A 20,609-nucleotide genomic window follows, 5' to 3' on the forward strand; every position below is an offset into this window, starting at 1 on the left:
ACTGGACTCTAGGTTTTAGGTAATGTTGAAATCCCTGGAGATCTTCAACGTCTGGTACAGTGTTAGACACAGTAGTGATTGCGTAAGAAAGGTTGTTGACTGACAACCAGCATGATCAGGTTAGCAACAATGGGAGATAAGGAAGTTTATTGAAAGTGACATCTGAAAGAAACCAACCTAAGAGTGTCTTTCCAGATCTTGAAATAAAATTGGATTTAGTAAATATCATTCTAATACAGACGTCCCCCGACCACCTTACAGGAAAAGCTCAGGTTGTAGTAAGAATAATCTTAGCTAACATTTATGAATCATTTACTATTACCAGGCACTGTGCTAAGTGTGTAATAAGGAGAAGAAAATAGGAGTAAGTTTAAATCCTATTCAACAAACTGTCTTTAGCCCTACATAACTGAAAACAATTTGCTTACATTCTCTAAATGCATTAGTGAATCCTACTGGTGCGTATCTGTTATTAGTTGTAATACCAAAAAGACTCACAGATAAATAAATAAGTAAATAAATAAAATTTTTTGGCCAGGTGCAGTGGCTTACACCAGTAATCCCAGCACTTTGGGAAGCTGAGGCGGGTAGATCATCTGCGGTCAGGAATTTGAGACCAGCCTGGCCAATATGGTGAAACCCATCTCTACTAAAAATATAAAAATTAGCCAGGCGTGGTGGTGGGCACCTGTAATCCCAGCTACCCGGGAGGCTGAGGTGGGAGAAATACTTGAACATGGGAGACGGAGGTTGCAGTGAGCTGAGATTGCGCCACTGCACTCCAGCCTGGGCAACGCAGCGAGACTCTGTCTCCTATTTTTACTTTAACAGAGAAGAGTAATCTCTCTCTCTCTGTCTCTCTGTCTCTGTCTCTCTCTCTCTCTCTCTGTCTCTCTCTCTCTCTCTCTCTATATATATATATACACACACACACACACACACACATATATATATATATATTTTTTTTTTTTTTTTTTTTTGAGGCAATCTCACTCTGTCTTCCAGGCTGAAGTGCAGTGGTACCATCATGGCTCACTGTAGCCTCAACTTCCTGGGCTCAAGCCATCCTCCCACCTCAGCCTCCTGAGCAGCTGGGACTACAAGCATGTGCCACCATGCTCGGCTAATTTTTGTTTATTGTTTGTAGAGATAAGTTCTTGCTATGTTGCCCAGGCTGGTCTTGAACTTCTGGGCTCAAGCAATCCTCCTGCCTTAACCTCCCAAAGTGTTGGGATTACAGGCATAAGCCACTGCATCCAGTTGATAATTTAAAAAAAAATTTTTTTTAATTGACAAAAAGGATGGGGTTGTTGAAATCCTTTTTCCTGAACACAGGAAGAAAATATATAAAACGAAATGAGACCGGGCACAGTGGTGCACGCCTGTAATCCCAGCACTTTGGGAGGAAGAGGTGGATGGATTCCAAGGCCAAGGTAGGTACACTCCAGCCTGGGCAACAAGAGCAAAACTTCATCTCAAAATAATAATAACAATAATACCCATGGAGGAATGGGTAAGAAAAATATTTCTTCATTTAGCCAATTTAGTCTGCTCCCTGCAGAAAGCTGTGAATCTACCAAATACAGCATAGTCTTGGCCTCAGGACAGTGAGTTTCAAACTTTAGGGTACCCCAACTTCACCAATAAGCTTATTAAAAATATAGATTCCTGAGCCCAACTGGAAGAATTCTGATGTAGCAGGTTTGGAATAAGGCCTAGAATCCTGCCTTTTTTTTTTTGCAGGTACCACAGATAATTGGGCAGGTGGTACAGTGTCCTCCTCCCAAAACTCTGTCTTACGACAGAGAGACACAAGCCTTCCCCTTTTCTATGGATCCTGAGAATTGGGAACAGTTCTAGGGCAACCACAGAGGTAATCTGATTTACAAGGGTTCAGTTTGGTCTGGATCCTCTGATCTGTAACTATATAGTTAGCACTGTGATTATCAGAGAGGCAGCAGTATTTCCAGGCATGATGTAAACTGCTATTTATTATAATGGCAGATTTAATAATTGATGCAAAAGTATGCATTAAAGAAATTATTTTCATATGTCTATCTATTACTTCCCTGTTTCACAAAGAAATTGCTCTCACCTTTTTATAGTTGTTATGGTAGTCGGCCATTTTCTTCTGGTTTTCTACTTCAGATTCAGCTTCGAGAATGAGAAGGCATAGTTTGGGCAAAATAGATGTTTGTAACATTTTTTATTAACTTGAAGAGTGGGTGATCAATATGTTTACCTATTGCATAGCAGCCAACTGGACACCAAAGCTTCTTTGAAGTGAAGCACCACATTGAGTGGCTAAAACCAGGGAGGTGGAGAGAATATGTAAACATCTTTGGTAAAATACAGTTAAATTTACTGTTACTTTGAAACAACCCTTTGAAGTACCCCTTAGCAACTGGTTCCTTAAGACAGAGATTATTGTAAGTGACAGATCCTAATTATTACGAAGACATGAGGTTTCATCATTTCTGTTTAATGTACGAACCACCTGCATTTGCTCTCATTCATTGAGTCAATCAGGAGGAGAAGACATGAAATATATTTAACATCTACTTATTAAAATGATGTTCCCCTGCCCACTGAATTTTATACAACAATGCTCACTCCAAAGAGTTAACTGTATTTCCCTTTTTTTCTGCAGAACTTTTTGATGACTTTGCAAACCAGTCAACAATTCAGCACAAAGACATCCGGAGTCACGCTGGCATGTTGTGACAGAATCGCACAATTACATGGGATCCATCCCATTCTGAAAATGCCCCGAACAGCAAACAGAACAGGTAAATGGAATCAAACGTCAGAGCCAGCACAGCCTGAGAGCGCCTTGAAACTCAGACTCCACAATCTATGTGGAAAGTGTCCTGCTGTGGCATGAAATAAATGAAACAGAAAATGATGGCAAGACTGCTAAGAACATCCTTTGCTTTGGTCTTCCTTGGCCTCTTTGGGGTGCTGGGGACAGCAACAATTTCATGCAGAAATGAAGAAGGGAAAGCTGTGGACTGGTAGGTAAATGAAATGGAAGGATTGCCGCATGCAAACAGCCTCAGTCTGGGAGTTGGCCTGGCTCACTGCGAAGTTCCTAAGGGAATATCCATTCTCTTTCCTCCCTTTACAAATAAAGGAAGTTAAAGTGTGCAAATGGCCCACATTCCCAAGCAAGGGTAGGCTTCTGAGTGAGGGAGTTTCCCCCTGAAGAAGAGCTGAGCAGCCCCTCTTGGGCCTGATTCACTGTTCTCAGCAGGGCAAGGCTGGTAGCCACAGAAGTGGGATTGAACTGGCGGCTTCTGGCAGCTGGCAGCTTCTTTTAATTACATCATGGTTTTTCCTAACAGAACATTTCCAACATCCTTTTAAAGACTGATAGAGTAAAGAAGCCAGATTATTTTTTTTTTCTGAAAATGGAGTATGTGCTTCTCCTTATGAGAAGGAGAAGGGGGATCTGGTCACACATAGCACTCTTTGCCTAACCTCGGTTTGTCTGGCAGCAGAGGCAGCTGATGCCATGAGTGGTAGGTAGGTCACTGGCCTGTTGTACAGTGTCAAAGACATTAAATGCTGTTTTACATTATAGTAATGAGTCCTCCTAAAGCTTTAGTTACTTTTTCACTCTTTAATTGGGATATTTAAGTTTGCCATAATGGTTGGTGTCAAGCTTTTTGTGTAAACTTCAGGCTAGAGAACACAGATATACTCAAGGCAGTAGTCAGTCTTACAGCAGTTACTGAGCTCAACAGAGCTCTGTGTGGAGTTTTGAAACTACAAATATGAACAAAACCTGGTTCCTACCCTCAAGGACCTCACAGTTATGTGGTAAGGGCATAGGTGGAACATAGGGGAACAGAGAGCCCAAAAAGCGTCTCTGAGGACGTAGTTTTTGATCTAAGTTTTAAGAACAATTATGAAGTAGCTGGAAAAAGAAGGGATGTGCAAGGGTATCTCAGGCCAATGAAGGAGCAATGAGGAGATAGAGAAGCAAGAGGCAACATGGAAATTTGGGAGTTGCAAGTAATTTAGTATTGCTGGAACTTCAGGAGAATACAGGAAGATGACCAGAGGTGAGGTTACAGAGGTAGGAACAGCCGGGGGTCTGTGTGCTGAGCTACAAGGTTTGAACTTGACATTGAAAGGGAGCTACTGGAGGACTTCAAGCAGGGGTGTGAATGGTGAGATTTGCACTTCAGGAAGCCCATTGGCAGTACTATGAGGGCTGGATTGATGGGGAGCAGCCTAGCATCACAGAGACCAGGAGCACTTTTGCAGCATTACAGGTAAGAAGAGGTGTGGACCTGAGTTAAAGAAGTGGTCATGGGACCGGGCGTGGTGGCTTACGCCTGTAATCCCAGCACTTTGGGAGGCCGAGGCAGGTGGATCACCTGAGGTTGGGAGTTCGAGACCAGCCTGACCAACATGGAGAAATCCCACCTCTACTAAAAATACAAAATTAGCCGGGTGTGGTGGCACATGCTTGTGATCCCAGCTACTCGGGAGGCTGAGGCAGGAGAATCACTTGAACCCCGGAGGCGGAGGTGTGGTGAGCCGACATTGTGCCATTGCACTCCAGCCTGGGCAACAACAGTGAAACTCTGTCTCAAAAACAAAAAAAAAAGAAGTGGTCATGGGAATAGAAAGGAGGACATGCTGAGAAGACTTGGTGATGGATGGGCTGCAGCAGGTAGGAGAAAGGGAGATGTTAAGAAATAATTTTAGGTTGGCCAGGCACGGTGGCTCACTCCTGTAATCCCAGCACCTTGGGAGGCCAAGGCAGGCAGATCACCTGAGGTCAGGAGTTCAAGACCAGCCTGACCAACATGGAGAAACCCCGTCTCTATTAAAAATACAAAATTAGCCAGGGGTGGTGGCGCATGCCTGTAATTCCAGCTACTTGGGAAGCTGAGGCTGGAGAATTGCTTGAACCTGGGAGTAGGAGGTTTCGGTGAACCAAGATCATGCCATTGCACTCCAGCCTAGGCAACAAGAGTGGGACTCCATCTCAAAAAATAAATAAATAAATAATTTTAGGTTTCTGTTTCTGTGACTGTGTGGGATGAGCAGATTTGGAGCAAAATATTATAAACTTGGTTTCAAAAATATGGAGTTGGGGGTTTCTGGGACATCTTTGTGTTTAGGTTTCTCTGGACCTCAGCAGAAAGGTCTGGGCTAGAAACAGATTGAGGACTCTTGAGTACGTAATTAGAAACAGTCACCCAGGAAAAATGTTTAAAAGTACTGGCTCTCAACTGGTGTGCCGCAGCACACTGATAGTTCACAAACCCTTCACTGGTGGGCCGCCAAATTGTGATTGATATAGAAAATCATTTTTGCCACAAGTGAACGGACATATTACTTAGCAATGTCTGTTAGAGAGAATATAAGCAACTTGCTGCCAAGCTGCTAACATTTATTGAGACAAGTAAGAAAAGGGACCATCAAGTCAGCACCAAAGAATAATTTCATGTTTCCTGCCACACGTGAGGACCTAACCCTGTAAGAAAGCATAAGCAGGGCAGGAAAGAGTTCACTTAAATAAAGTATACGACTGAAGGGGACCAAGTGAAGAGTGTGCAGCCTTTATGGGTTTGTGACACTGTTGTATGGTAATAGTGTATATATTATAATGTTTGGTGCACTGTGAGTGTTTAGGGGTTAATGGTGGGGTTCATGCTATTAGAAAGTATTTGGCCAGATCAGTGGCTCTCAACCGAGGGTAATTTTGCCCTCAGAGGACTTTTGATAATGTCTGGAGACAATTTTGATTGTCACAACTTGGCAGTGCTACTGGCATCTAATAGGTAGAGGGCAGGGATCCTACAATGCAGAGGACAGCTCCCACAACAAAGAACGATCTGGCCGAAAACGTGACTAGAGCACATTGAGAAACGCTGAGCTAGGTAATGCAATAATGCCTTAATGCTTCTTGGCTGAGCTACCTCTCCTCCCTGTGAGATATCCAAGGGAGATATACAAATGGAAAACAATAGTAAAGGAAGGAAAGGGCCTACTTAATTGCTTGGTTTTAGCCCTGAATCATCAAAGCAGAGTATTCTGATAAACTGAGCTGAAGAATGCAGTTTAGGACAGGGGCTGAAAGTATCTTCCACCTCTCCTGAAGCCCAAACCCAAATCTCATACCCAGTCAGCCAACTGCATGGTCTGGGCCTTGGCCTTCTCTCCACTGTAGCCACATGGATCACGGAAGCAACAGAAAGAGCCACTCTCAACGTATATGGACTTCCACTTCAGGGACTCCACCCACCAGTATAACCAAGGTCTTAGAACATATCCAATCAGATTTTTATTTTCTTCTCTGGGGAGGAGCAAAGATAAGGGTGAAGAAAGAGACAGAGAGCTGGAGCAAATCCCTTTCCCTAGAGGCCTTCCGTGAAACATAAGTGAGAGATATATTAAAGTGTGTAACACAGTTACTGCCACAGGAAAGCAGTCAATAAATGTTAGTAATTCATAATTATTTTATCTGTTAGGTTTACTTTTTATAAGCTACCTAAAAGACAAAACAAGGAAAGTGGAGAGACTGGGTTAGAGTACCTGTACCTAGACTCTACAACTAGAAGCTGGAGGAAGAGTGAGCAACTAATGAATACCACCAAGAGTGTTTTGGGAAGGACATTACAACAGCTATATGAAGCATATGTCTCTAAGGTATGTTATATAGTTAATTGTTCACTTGAATAATATAAAATGCATAAAACTGAGTCCAAAGCCTTCACCAGAGTTTTCTGTTCACCTACCCAACTCCTAATCCTAGCACCTTGAGGTAAGCTAGCTCAGAACCAGCTCAAGACAACTATCTGAGTCAATCTGACATGAAACATGTCATCGTACTCCACAGCAATGCCAAATTTACATGGCACCACGTCCAGTGGTATCACTAGGCAAGGTGTGAATTGTATACTGAAGTCTTCCTGCTGCCAAAATGTCTGTCAGTTTGCTTATTCATCTAATAGAAATAGGGAGAGGAGCCTCTGCTGCTGCAGGGCAATACAGATCTGTGATTAACATGCTATGAGTTATGGATTGTTTATGTCATGGCGTTATCAGTGGTGGTGAGCTCAGTAAAGGGTTCTACTTGATCTTCCTTTTAATTAATTGTTTTCAAAATGATATGTTGAAAACTAGGACTCTAGTTCAAGGCCCTAGAACTAACTTGCCTGGGTGGAGATTATCCCTGCTATATCTGGACTTTATCAGGCAATGAGCTAACCAGCCAAAGAGATACAGGTAAATAGACCTGCTGGCTTAATGTGGGCATGCTCCCAATATCCCAGGCACCATCTGTTGCTTAGTTTCAAGATACTACTTTCCAACCCGGGGTGACAAGTAAAATCAAGCCATGATTAACATTCAATTATACTCATGTATGCATTTCCTAACAATAACTTATAGACAAGTAAATACATAACATGACTGTGTTCCTATAATATGCTAGACCGTATGGTGGGCCTTCACATATGTCAAGTAATTTAATGCCCACAATAATACCTTTTTAGCCTCTAGCACTGCACATGTGTATCTGAGTATTTACTCAAAATACACAGGGAACTGACATGGTGTGTGGTAATATTCATGTTATTTACCTGCCATTAAGACTAGCCTTCAGAGTCAAGTTACAAAGTTAAAACTTATCTGTAGGCTATTTGAGAACATGTGACGTGCCAAGCACTTTTCTAGATGCTTTTCAAAATTATTTTGTCTCAACAACCCTGCTTTGAATAAACAGACGACAGCTGACCCTGAACCATGCTGGGGTAGGGGTGCCGGTCCTCATGTAGTCAACAATTTATATATAACTTTTGACGTCCTAAAAATTTATCTACTAACAGCTTACTGTTTGACTGGATGCCTTACTGATAACATCAATAGTCGAATAATGTGTATTTTTTATGTTATATATCTTATATACTGTATTCTTAACAATAAAGTAAGCTAGAGAAAGGAAAATGTTATGAAGAAAATCATTAAGGAAGAGAGAATATATTTACTCTTCATTAAGTGGAAATGGATCATCATAAGTGTCTTCATCCTTGTCATCTTCCTGTTGAGTCAGCTGAGCAGAACGAAGAAGGGGAAGGGCTGGTCTTGCTATCTCGGGGGTGGCAGAGACGGAAGAGGTAGGGAAGGTGGAAGGGGAAGCAAGAGAGGCAGGCACACTCAGTGTAACTTTCATATGAAAAAATAAAAAGACTTCTATGTATTTGCGTTTTCATTTCTCCAAAAACGTTTCTATGCAGTAGTAATCTTTTTTTCACCATTTGCTTTAGTTTCAGTGCCTGTATCACAGATGGGTTCATGTTGTAAAAGAAGTTAAAAGCAGTCTTTTTATTTTTTTCTTTTGAGATAGGATCTCCTTTGACCCCCAGGCTGCAGTGCAGTGGCACGGGCTGGTCTCAAATTCCTGGACTCAAGCAATCCACCCACATTGGCCTCCCGAAGTGCTGGGATTATAAGTATGAGACACTGCACCCGGCCTAAAAGTAGTCTTGAATGATCAGAATGCTTCTAACAGATTGTCTAATGTTGATTTGTGTTCTTGCACCACCTCTTCTATGTCTTCTTGCTCATCATCTGGCCCTGGTTCCATTGAGTCATGCTCTGTTAATTTCTCTAGTGTGGTGTCTATTAGCTTTTGAATTTCTCCAAGAATCGTATCTTGAAACCCATCACCCCCAACCTTTCTTGCCATATCCACAATCACTTTCATGACTTTCTTGATTGACTCTGTCATACATCCTGTGAAGTCATGCACAACATCTGGACACAGTTTTTTCCAGCAGGAATGTATTGGTTTGGGCTTGATGGCTTTCATGGCTTTTCCTATAACAGAAATGGCATCTTCAATGCTGTAATCCTCTCCTATGTTCTGTCATGTGTTCCATAGCACTGACAATCCTTTCCAGAGAGCACCATATGTAATGAGCCTTAAAAGTCCTTATGAACCTGATTTAGAGGCTGAATCAGAGACATTATGTTTGGGGGCAGGTGGACAACTTTGACACCTTTGGTGTTAAACTCATGGGATTTTTAGTGCCCAGTGGCACTATCCAATACCAAAAGAACTTTAAAAGGCAGTTCCTTACTGGCAAGGTACCTTCTGACTTTAGAGACAAAGCATCAATGGAACCAATTCAGTAAAAGGGTTCTTGTTGCCCAGGTCTTCTTCTTGTACAACTGGCAGCTGGTATATATCTTTTCCCTTCAAGGCTCAAGAGTTAGCAGCTTTATAGATAGGTGTAGTCCTGATTATCAACCCAACTGCATTTGCACAAAACAGTAGAGTTAATCTGTCCCTTCCTGCCTTAAATCCTGATGCTTGCTTCTCTTCCTTACCAATAAATGTCCTTTGTGGTACTTTTTCCAGAAGAAGGACTTTTCATCTGCATTAAAAACCTGCTCAGGAAGAAATTCTTTCTCCTCAATGATGTTATTGATAGCATCTGGGAATTCATCTGCTGCCTCTTGGTCAGTGAAAGCTATTTCTCCTGTTATCTTAATTTTTTTTCAGGCCAAACCTCTTTCTAAAATTGTCAAACCATCCTTTGCTTGTATTAAATTCTCCAGCTTTAGATGATCTACCTTCCTCCTGCTTTGTCATATAGTGACTTCACTTTTTCTCAAATCATATTAGAGTCTATGGTATTCCTTTCTTATAGCAATCCTGCACCCATAAAAAAGCTGCATTTTAATTTTAAGTATGAGCTATAAAAGTATTTTGTAAAAAGTGCAAGGTTTTCATACCTGCTGGCATAGTTGCAGTGAGGGCTTCACAAATTTCGTTTCCTTTTTTCACAATGGCCCTTATGCTGGATTCACTTATCTTGAAATGGCAGGCAACTGAAGCTGCAGACCTCAATCCGCAGAACTTATCAAGCAATTCAACATATTCTTGTAATGTCATGACTTGTCTTTGCTTTTTAGAAGCATTTCCAGCACCAGTAGTGGCACTCAGTATAGGTCCTATGGTTTTATTCAAGGTTTCTGATATTGTCCCAAACATGATGAAAAATACGCAAGAACTGTGAGAGATCACTTTTGACTACAGTATGCAATTTACTGGAGAGAACTGCTCGTGTGGAGGTTGTTAGTGTCATGTGGCATTTTCAGCAGATATTCACAAGACTTGAGCTCACCTCAATGGTGACAAGAGGTGGCTATCAAATTATTACAGTAGTACAGTATTACTCCAGTTAATTTAATGCAGTTATGACTTAATACTGCATATTTATGTTTGTTTATATTTCTTGACTGTGAATGGTACCGTGTTTGGTCTGTGTTTGTGTATGTAAATTTTGATAAATTTTAACTTTTTATAATAGATTTGTGCATATTTTAGGGCAGCAAATGATAAAATAGACTAGTATCTGCATATGTTGTATACATTCATGATGTATCTCACTGTTTCTTAATTTTTAAAAATATTTCTAGGCTATGTGGTTCATCTGTGAGTTTTTTTTTTCAAATTGTCAAAAATCCCCCCTAAATTGTCCAACATATGTTTTTAAAAGCCTGCATACAAATAGACCCATGCAGTTCAAACCCAAGGGCCAACCATATTATATAAAATGAAAACTGCCCGCAGCTGCTTCTGCTTTCCAGGTTGGGGATGGGGACCAGAAGCATATCTATTAGTGGGAAAATAATGTCTACATTGTTCCCTTCCCCATCAATGAGACTGCTGTGGGAGGAAGAAGGAAAGAGCAACATTGTAAAGCCTCTGTTACTTGCCTTAGCTGGAGTAGACAGGCCTTCGCTTGGCCAATACAATAATGATCTTTGGAGGTGCAAAGGTAGCCCCACACCCTAGCAGGGAGACACAGTTAAACTGCTCTGCTAAAAAAAAAAAAGGGATGGAAGGAAGCCAGGGATTAAAAAGCATAAGAAACATGGAGAGAGACTGGGATAAGGCCTTATGGTGATGTAAAACCATTCAATATTTCTTACCCTTAGTAAAACCTGCCACATGCAATGTCTTGAGTGATAGGTTCTGGGGGGAAAATGACAGTAAAGGGACTGATTTCTATGCTTGATTGGCACAGAGCCAAAAGAAGGGAGCAACAGCAGTTTGATATCCAGGTATGACTCAGTGTTCTTTGGAAGCTGGAATTATGTGCCAGAAATGACTGTGAGAATATTACTCCTCCACCCCTTGACCTGGAGTTGAACCTCTGACAGAGCGTGAAATGCAAGATTAGACCAACTGGTTTTAAATCTCAAATGTGAAGGTGACCAAGGCCAATAGCTGGGTTACATTTGGAATTGTTTCCCTTCTCTTGCATTTACAAATAAGAATCTTCCATGTACCTTCATAAACATTTATCAAACTATATTGCCTATACTTGTCTGACTATATTTTCTGCTAGGCAGGGGGCAGAGACTGTACCCCTCTCGTTCAACACTCAATATGACTATTGTTCAAAACAATACAGAACATAGGTGTTAAAGGAATAAAGCTGTTCAAAGGCACACGCCTACATCTACCTACTCTTAAGTCCATGATCTTTTCCCTTTATCAATAGCCTCTCCTCCAACTAAGGCTACAATCCACTTAACTTCAGCTGGTAGTTACACTCAGAATAATAAACTTCATTTATCATAAAGAATAAATTCCTTACTGGATCATCCCAGAATTCCTCCATGTTGTACCCCAAAGGCACACAAATGGCCTCCTTACCACATTCAGTGCAGGCTCATAGAGTAACTAACTCTTCAGAGTTCTCCAGATGATGATATGAATGCCATTCAGTAGCTATGATCAATTATGGAAAATGAAGGTAAGAAAACAGCTTATTTTTCAGGGTATTCCTAAACACAGTAGACAAGAATGCAGCAACAGACTATGTCGTGCATTTTTCAAAAAAAAATTTTTATTACATCAAATAAGCAACTATGAGAGGCTTCTTTATTGACTTTGTTTTCTAAGAAAAAAGCAAGGGCCTTTTTTAAGGACATAGGTTATCCTTTCCTGCTTTTAATTATGTCACTGAGATTTTTTAAAATATTGACATTATTGGCTTCAATAAAAGTCGTATCATCACACAAATTAAATGGAACCACCTAAAACAAATATTAGCAAGTTTCTAAAACATGAAAAATAGATATGATCGAAATAATAGCTTTATTTTGGCTCTAAGATTTGGCTGTTTGAAAATTGACTCATATTTGGCCTTACCAGAGGAAACCCAATATCACACAGTAAATTTCACCACATTTTTAAGCAGGAAAATATCAAGTTGGAAAGGTGAAGTGACACTGAAAAATGGATTGCAGAAAAATCCTCCCATAACAGGAGGAAGGGAGAGCAGATAATGAGGAATCCTGATTAAACACAAAGCTACTACCCAGCAGTGAAGTGAAGCACAAAGTGGGCAGAGGAAATCAGATCCTGACAGCCGGTTCTGCACTGTGCCTATAATATCAATGGAAAAAACCTTAGATGTAATCCTTGGTTGGTTGTTCCTACTTCATTTCCTGAACAAATAATTCAGTACTCCTTTATTATACACTGGTTGCTTAATCAGAAATTTGGTTCCAAAACAACCAAGAGAAATAGGAACATTGCCCTCAAACACAGATCACAATGCATAGGGCTCCTGTCACATGAGTAAAAATCATGCATAGTTAAAAATGGACTCCCTTTTCCCTGTCTTACATGTCACAGGCTTCATATTGATGGGGAAGCTGCCTATTAGGGGAATAGATGACTTCTCATGTGTATTAATGAAAGCAATGTATTGTAGGCTGGGTAGCTGGTAGAAATGTTGTGAGAGTTTGTAAGTGGAAGATTTACACCATTCTGACCCTAGTATATTCTTGCAGAGTAACAACACAGCCTATCTAATATACAATGATGGAGTCCCTAAATCTGTGAATTGCAGCAGGAAGTATGGACACACCAAAGGTATGACAAAGATTCTTGGTTTCTCTTTCCTATTGGAAATCAACATTTTCTTAAATACTTCATCTTGAATATCCTTATATTCATACTAAATAGATAGCTTTTCTTCTTAATAGTTTATTCGAGTTATTGAAATGTATGACTTCTGTATCACTGGTTATAATATAATTATATGATTTGACTTGGCATTCTCATTTTTAGAAATCTCATTTTATTTCTTAATACATTTTAAAATATTTGCTTTGCAGCAGGAATCCAGGCACTGACACTGTGGACACACACACTAGCAATTATATATATATATATATATATATATATATATGCACATTAATATGTATATATGTATATGTGCATGTAGTATATATGCACAAACACATTTTAGTCAGATTTATTGATATAATTTATATACAGTAAAATGAACTCTTCTTAACATACAGTTCCCTTGGAAATATACATTTTTGAAAAAAAGTATTTTAAATAGTTTTTTATATTAATTTTTATCATGTTGTTTACATTATCACATATAGTAATTTTTATTATACTTTTACAATTTTTCTATTTCTAAACTTTGCACACATGTTTGTGAACCACAGAAAAATTCAAAATATAGGTAAACAAAAAAAACTATAATCATAATGCCCATTAGATAAACCATATTTAATCCTTTCTACTTTTTCTAAAATATATATTTTAAAACATTTTTACAAAACTACTGTAATGACTATTTTTCAACCTTTTTTCAATTTAATATCTCATACATAACTCTCTATGGCAACAAGTATTCAGAAGGTTCCAAATTCAAATGCCTTCAGGGAGCAGGCAAATGATGTCAGCAAGTGAAAGGAGGAAGTTACCATTCAACTTGCCTGATACGGACACAATTTTCCAGGAGATGTTGAAAATTAATATTTGTGGAAAATCTTCCTAGTTTTTAAATGTTGGCACTAAGTTCAAAGTTTAAAAAATACTCTGCAAGCCCAATAAAATGTATTCATAGGCTGGATTTGGCTCATGGATGTCAGTTTGCAGCCTCTGATTTAGAATATAGTTTGTAATGCGACAAAGGTCATGAATTTTGAAAGCTTTTTATTTAGCAAAGTAGCTCTCCTGAATGCCCTATTTACTGGGAACCCAACAATTTTCATAACATGCTACATTCTTCAACCTCTCCTCCAACAATCTCCTACACCATTCCTGATCTACCCTGCTAGCTGCCACAAGGGTTTTGTGAAATGGCTGTAAAGGAGTAGGGTGCAACATGAAGTGGAGGGGTTCTCTTGGCCAACAGATACCTTAATATCCTATGGCATTCTGATACTGAGAACACACACCCACCAGGAGGCTAGGATTCCAGCAAATTGGCACACTCATCTGCACAGAGGAGAACTCTTGAAGGTTATCCAGTTCTGTTACACAACAGAACTTTCAATATTTTCCACCTGGACACAGGTATTGATTCTATTTCCACCCAAAGAACAACACTACGCTTTCTTAAAATAGGCTCTTTGAAAAGAAAATAACTAGAAGACATTTGGTTTTTAATCTAACAATTAGGCAAACATGAGTGAATCTTATGTTTGCATAGTCATATGCAAACTGGAAAGTCTAGCTATCATACCAAACTTACCCTGATAAATTTCTAAACACAAAAATAGTCAGGCGTCTGTTTTACAAAGTTCGTTTTGCCATGCCACAAAGTGATAAACATCTTTCTATTTGCTTCCCTATTGGCTTTCATATTATTTATTTTGCTCTAGAGATTTTTACAAACGTAATTAACTAGGATGCTTTAGCACAGCCTCCTTTTTTTCTCTTTGCTTCTTTTATTGGGCTTGTAGAAATGGTGACTCTTCTGCCAATAAATGGGCAGCAGCTTTTTATAACAAATTATTGTGAGTACATTTCTTTATGTGATATTTTCTCTTTCAACTCTGTTTTTCAGTCGGCTTTTGAAAACAGCCTAGCTGCTTAGCAGCGAAGACACTATCTAAATCTTGCTAGGTGACTGTACAGTTTAACAAGGTCAAATTCCAATTTAGCAAATTTGCATTCTGCCAAAACAAATTTTCCATGTGATTTCAACATGAAATTCCTCTTAACTCTTCACAGGTTGGCTACCTTGGTTCCCTTTTTGTGGTGGCTTTTTATCAGTAATCAGGCAATGTGGTATGTGCCAGAATTGTATTTGAAATCTTTGAAAAATAAGCATGATCCTTGTGATTATTAGCCTAATAAAACACTACTCTGAAGCATAAATGGGCTTAAATGTTGCCACTGTGAACCCTATTTTAAAAGAAGCTTTGTTTTTCTGATTTATCTTTGTTAAATTTATCTTTGGTAGGTTTACTGCTGTGGAACAGAGTTCAAGGGTTCTGGCTGATTCATTCCATCCCTCAGTTTCCGCCAATTCCGGAAGAAGGCTATGATTATCCACCCACAGGGAGACGAAATGGACAAAGTGGCATCTGCATAACTTTCAAGTACAACCAGTATGAGGCAATAGGTAAAACTAAAGTATGTGAGGAAAAAAACAGATAACTATGTTGAAGAAAGGATTTGGAAATATATTCATAAATGTGTCACTTCGTTTATTGATCTATTCATAGACCCTCTGATACCTAGATTCTAATGCTGGCTTTGCCATAGTGAGGTCTTGGGCAGGCTCACTTACTGGGCTTTGGCTCTTAATCTACCAGTGCAGTTGTTGAACTTGATCAGGGCAGTAGTTTCAAATGTATTCAGGGGCCTGGTAGAGAACATATATGAGTGAAACAGACAGATGTTACATGGGAAGTGAGGATAGTGACAAACTGGGGTGCTGACCCTTGTCTAGCTTCCCTTAAAGCCTCAGCTCCATTGTATTGTGGCTCTACAGGAATGCAAGCCTAATGATTACAAATCTTCATATTTCTCATGAAGTACCAGAAACCTAGAGGGGGTGTGTGTGTGTGTGTGTGTGTGTGTGTGTGTGTGTGTGTCAGAGAGAGAGAGAGAAACTGATTTCTAAATATGAGCTCAATCTTAATTTTTTTTGAAGTTTTCCAGGCCACATGTTCCTTGTAGGCCACCAACATGACACCTCTGAGCCACATAATCTTCCTTTAAGATTTCAAGCTCAGCCAAAAATACTTAGATTTGGCAAACTGTGGTGGGAAAGGAGAAGTAGGGACAGGTTGGTAGCTAAATAGTAGTGAAAAGCAACTTGCCTATAGATACAGGAAGTTTAGAAAATGTTTCTCATCAAATTTCCATCTTATGGCAAGGATCACTGAGCTCTTCATCCAAGTCAAGCTCTAGTCTCACTAGTTGAAATCATATAATGATGCTGAAAATCACAGAGATTAGGCATGCACACTGAGGAGCTGATTATTCTTAAAGCTGTTTGATTGGTACATGGAATTCTCGACTTTTGTGTATGTATATGTACATTTAGAAGAAAAAATATATGGTCTCCAAGGCCAGATTACCTGGGTTTGAATATCAATTTCATCAATTACAAACTTTATAATCTTGGGCATGTAATGTAAATTCTCAGTTAATTCATCCATAAAGTAAAGATAATGATAACAACAGAATTTACCTGATAATATGGTTGCTTTGAGGATTAAATGAGTAAACCCATGTAAAACTTGTAGGACCATGTCTGGAAACTAGGAAATGCTTAACAGGTGTCAGTTATATTAACAAAAAGTTATTTGAAGGCTATTGGTTTAAAGAAATAAATGCCTTTGTTTTTGTGTTGTTTTGTGTTTTAATCCACAATAAGATCTATAATATCAGCAAGCATTTCCATTTGTGTCTTAATTCTCAACTTTTCTTTACTGTTTCTTGATTCAGATTCTCAGCTCTTGGTCTGCAACCCAAACATCTATAGCTGTTCCATCCCGGCCACCTTTCACCAGGAGCTCATTCACATGCCCCAGCTGTGCACCAGGGCCAGCTCATCAGAGATTCCTGGCAGGCTCCTCACCACACTTCAGTCAGCCCAGGGACAAAAATTCCTCCATTTTGCAAAGTCTGATTCTTTTCTTGACGGTATGAAAGACCACCATCAAACAACATGCTATATAATTCTGCTGCTGAACTCAGTAGGGATAGCTTAGAGAAATATTCTGAGTATCAGGGAAAGAGAGATGAAAAAAGGGAGCAAAGAGAAAAGGAAAAAGGAAAGTCAAGGATCAGTTCAAACAGTAGCCTGCTATACTTGAATAGCCAGGTTGCTGAGTCAACCACAAAAGTATCTCATAGCCATCCAGCCAGGAGCCAGTGAAAACTCAGTCTCCAGCCTCTGCTTGGCATGGGGCCATAGTCATCTCCATTTCTTCTATTCCCTGAGCAGTTATTTTAAGCCTTCCTTACTCTCAAGTCCTTTACACTACTCTGACCCCTCACTCATAGCTTCCTTTTCTCCTTCATCAATAGAACAATGATCGCTAGGGAGAAACCACTTCAATATGGCCCCTCACCCCTTCAACAATCTTATCTGTTCTCCTTCCTTTTTGCAGGGTAATCCCCCACCCCCAAAGAAGTGATGAACCCCCCATGCTCTGAAACCTATCTCAGTCTCAGCATACCTTGATTTGTCCACCTGATCTGTTCTCTCTGTTCTGTTTCAGCTCTCCCACTCCCCAGGCTCCTTCCTCATAACATACAAACATGCCTAAAAACCCTCCCTCAATTCTAAAGCATCTATAGGTCTATTTTTCCTTTTCTTTCAGATTTATTTGTTTTAAACTCATCAGGGCCTTCACTTGCTCAATGTTCCTTCACTGCAGTCTTGCTTCTGTCTGTAGACACTCGAATCTTTCCCCAGTCACCAGTGACTGTCTTAGTCTTCCTTGATTAATTGCTCACTGTCTTCCTTGATTAATTGCTTCCTTCCTTTATACATTGAATAAAATGTACTGAAAGACTACTACTAGCCAAGCCCTGTGTTAGGCACTAGAGATCTCAAACTTGACAGGACAGAGATAGTCTCTGCAGAATGTGGCACTGTTGAAATCATTTCCTTTTTGAAATTCTCACCTTCACTGATTTTGGGGAATACGCAGTCCCCTGGTCTTCCTCCCACTTCTAAATTTCTTCTGCTGGGTCCTCTTCCTCTGACTACTCTTTAGGTGACTGGGTTGCCATGTACCCCCCACCCTTCCTTATTTCATTCTACATACCCATGCTGGGCAATTCCAGCAAGCCTGCCAATGATTCTCAAGTCTTGATCTCTACCCCAGACCTCTATACTGTCTGATGTATTTAACAGCAAGTGAGACATTTCTACTTGAAGGTGGTACAGCCACACCAAGTTCAACATGCCAAACTCACTGCATCATCATCCCCTACAAACCTACTTTTTCTTGCATTCTGCATAGTCATCCAGTCACTCCCCATCTCTTCTTCTTCTCACCCCTCTATCAAACTATCAAATTCAGTCAGTTCCAGATCCTTAATAACACTCACATTTATTGTATCTTCCCCAAACTCTTTGCCACTGCCATGGGTCACACCTGTGTTTATTGACACAGTTATTGTGACAGCTTTATGTTTTTCCTTTCTTCTTTCTAACCCGTCCTTCCCAAACCTGCCCATTGCCTCTCAACTGACATTTATGATCATAAACTGATATTTATTATCATAAACCAGTTTCTATTAATTCTTTACTAACATTCCTTTAAAAACTCCCCATTGATTTCAGGAAAATCCAAACATTTTGGCATGATTTACAAAGTTCCCTAGAAACTGGCCCTGATTCCTTCTCTAGTCTAATTTTTTCCAAAGGTTTTTCCAGGACAAAGACATATATTGCTTCATTCGTTTTATAGAACAGAAGATGTTTGCAAACACCAACATCATCATAGTAATGATGATAATAACTTTCATTTACACATCACTTCAGCATTTACAAAATGTTTTCTCATCCACTATCTCAATTATATTGTTATTATTGTGCTTGTGACATCCACATATCAGGGGTGAATGATGATTTCCATTCCAGAGTATATTTTCAGAGACTAATCTAAGTGTAAATACCAACCTCACTATCTTTCTCCTCCTAAACCCTAGACATCTTTGCAGCCTGGATGGCTCAACGGCTGAAGACACACTTGTTAACAGAAACCTGGCAGCGAAAAAGACAAGAGCTTCCCTCAAATTGCTCCCTTCCTTACCATGTCTACAATATCAAAGCAATTAAGTTATCACGACACTCTTATTTCAGTTCTTATCAGGATCATGCCAAGTGGTGTATTTCCCAAAAGGGCACCAAAAATCACTGGACATGTATTGGAGACCTAAATCGGAGTCCACACCAAGCCTTCAGAAGTGGAGGATTCATTTGTACCCAGAACTGGCATATTTACCAAGCATTTCAAGGATTAGTATTATATTATGAAAGCTGTAACTAAACTTGGTGAAAGGACATATGTGCTATCATTGAAAACCTTAATAATGGGTCTTCTTCCATTATACCTTCTTTATATTTTAAAAGCCTATGAATATACTCATAACCTGCATATCACAAAATAAAATACTTTTCTCTCATGTTTACCATTTAATCTTCTATTTAATGGTAATTTATTTACTTTACACTATATATCATAAACTATTATACACAACTGAGAACAGAGGAAATAAAAAGAAAAATATTTTTCCACATTAGTCAACTCCAGTTGTTTATAGATTGACTGGCCACCTAGTAGACTAAATTTCATCTCCTTCACAAAGACTTCCCTGACTCTCTTCTCCACCCTTTTTTGAAGAAAAACAAATAACTCTCTCTGCATATTCTTCCATACTATTTGATCATATTGCTCCTAAAGTTCTTTCTCACTGGTTTATGGTTAAGGCTCATTTGTCATTCCTTCAGCTGCTACTTATTAATTGGATGATCTTGAGCCATTCACTTGGATTCTCTGAACTTTGTTTGTTCTCATCTATGAAAGGGAGATAATAGCTAGGTATATTCAAACATCTAGCCCAGAGCCCGGCACATAGATGACACTTAAAAATACTAGTGGAATTCGAGTTTGCATTCCAGCAAAAAAAAAAAAAAAAAAAAGACAAAAGAAGTTTCAGAAATGAGTAATATTTTACAAGAAAAATATTAAAGTCACATTAGGAGAAAAAAACTCCATAGTACAACTCATCAACTTGAGGGAAATAAGGAAGTGTAAAATAATGAAACCAGAATCAAATGCAATAGTCTTTTTTTTTTTTTTTTTTTTTTTTTAAATAATAGAGATAAAGTCTTGCTTTGTTGCCCAGGCTGGTCTTGAACTGGGCTCAAGCAATCCTCCCATGTTGGCTTCCCAAAGTGCTGGGATTACAGGAATCAGCCACTGCACCCAGCCAAATGCAATAATCTTAATTTCAATGTGTTTCTTTTTCTGGCATTCTTATTACTAAATGTAACTAGTATATAAATGGATAATAATAAACTTGTGTTAAGTACTAATTGTTTAATAACATTTGACATATGTGTTGTTCACAATTTCAAGCAGCTTACAACCTAGATAAAGTAATTACAACAATAATTAAAGCTAGCACTTACTGAACACTTACTATGTAATAAGTATTCAACTCATATTAATTCAGGATTAATTACTTTTTTAAATTTTTTCTCTGAGATGGAGTCTCGCTCTGTCGCCCAGGCTGGAGTGCAGTGGCGCGATCTCGGCTCACTGGAAGCTCCACCTCC

At 39.3% G+C, this 20,609-nt stretch overlaps 1 protein-coding gene across 1 annotated transcript; it reads left to right on the top strand.

The window, feature by feature from the left end:
- Positions 1-2,856: 2,856 nt before the first annotated feature.
- DNASE2B (deoxyribonuclease 2 beta) lies at positions 2,857-19,467 on the top strand. The gene is made up of 6 exons (XM_025402886.1): positions 2,857-3,014; positions 6,492-6,669; positions 12,841-12,922; positions 15,261-15,422; positions 16,757-16,954; positions 18,977-19,467. The coding sequence occupies exons 1-6, from the start codon at positions 2,890-2,892 to the stop codon at positions 19,315-19,317; spliced, it is 1,086 nt and encodes a 361-aa protein (XP_025258671.1). The 5' UTR covers positions 2,857-2,889; the 3' UTR covers positions 19,318-19,467.
- Positions 19,468-20,609: the final 1,142 nt, after the last annotated feature.

This window comes from Theropithecus gelada, chromosome 1 (assembly GCF_003255815.1).
Source record: "Theropithecus gelada isolate Dixy chromosome 1, Tgel_1.0, whole genome shotgun sequence".
Lineage (NCBI taxonomy): Eukaryota > Metazoa > Chordata > Mammalia > Primates > Cercopithecidae > Theropithecus > Theropithecus gelada.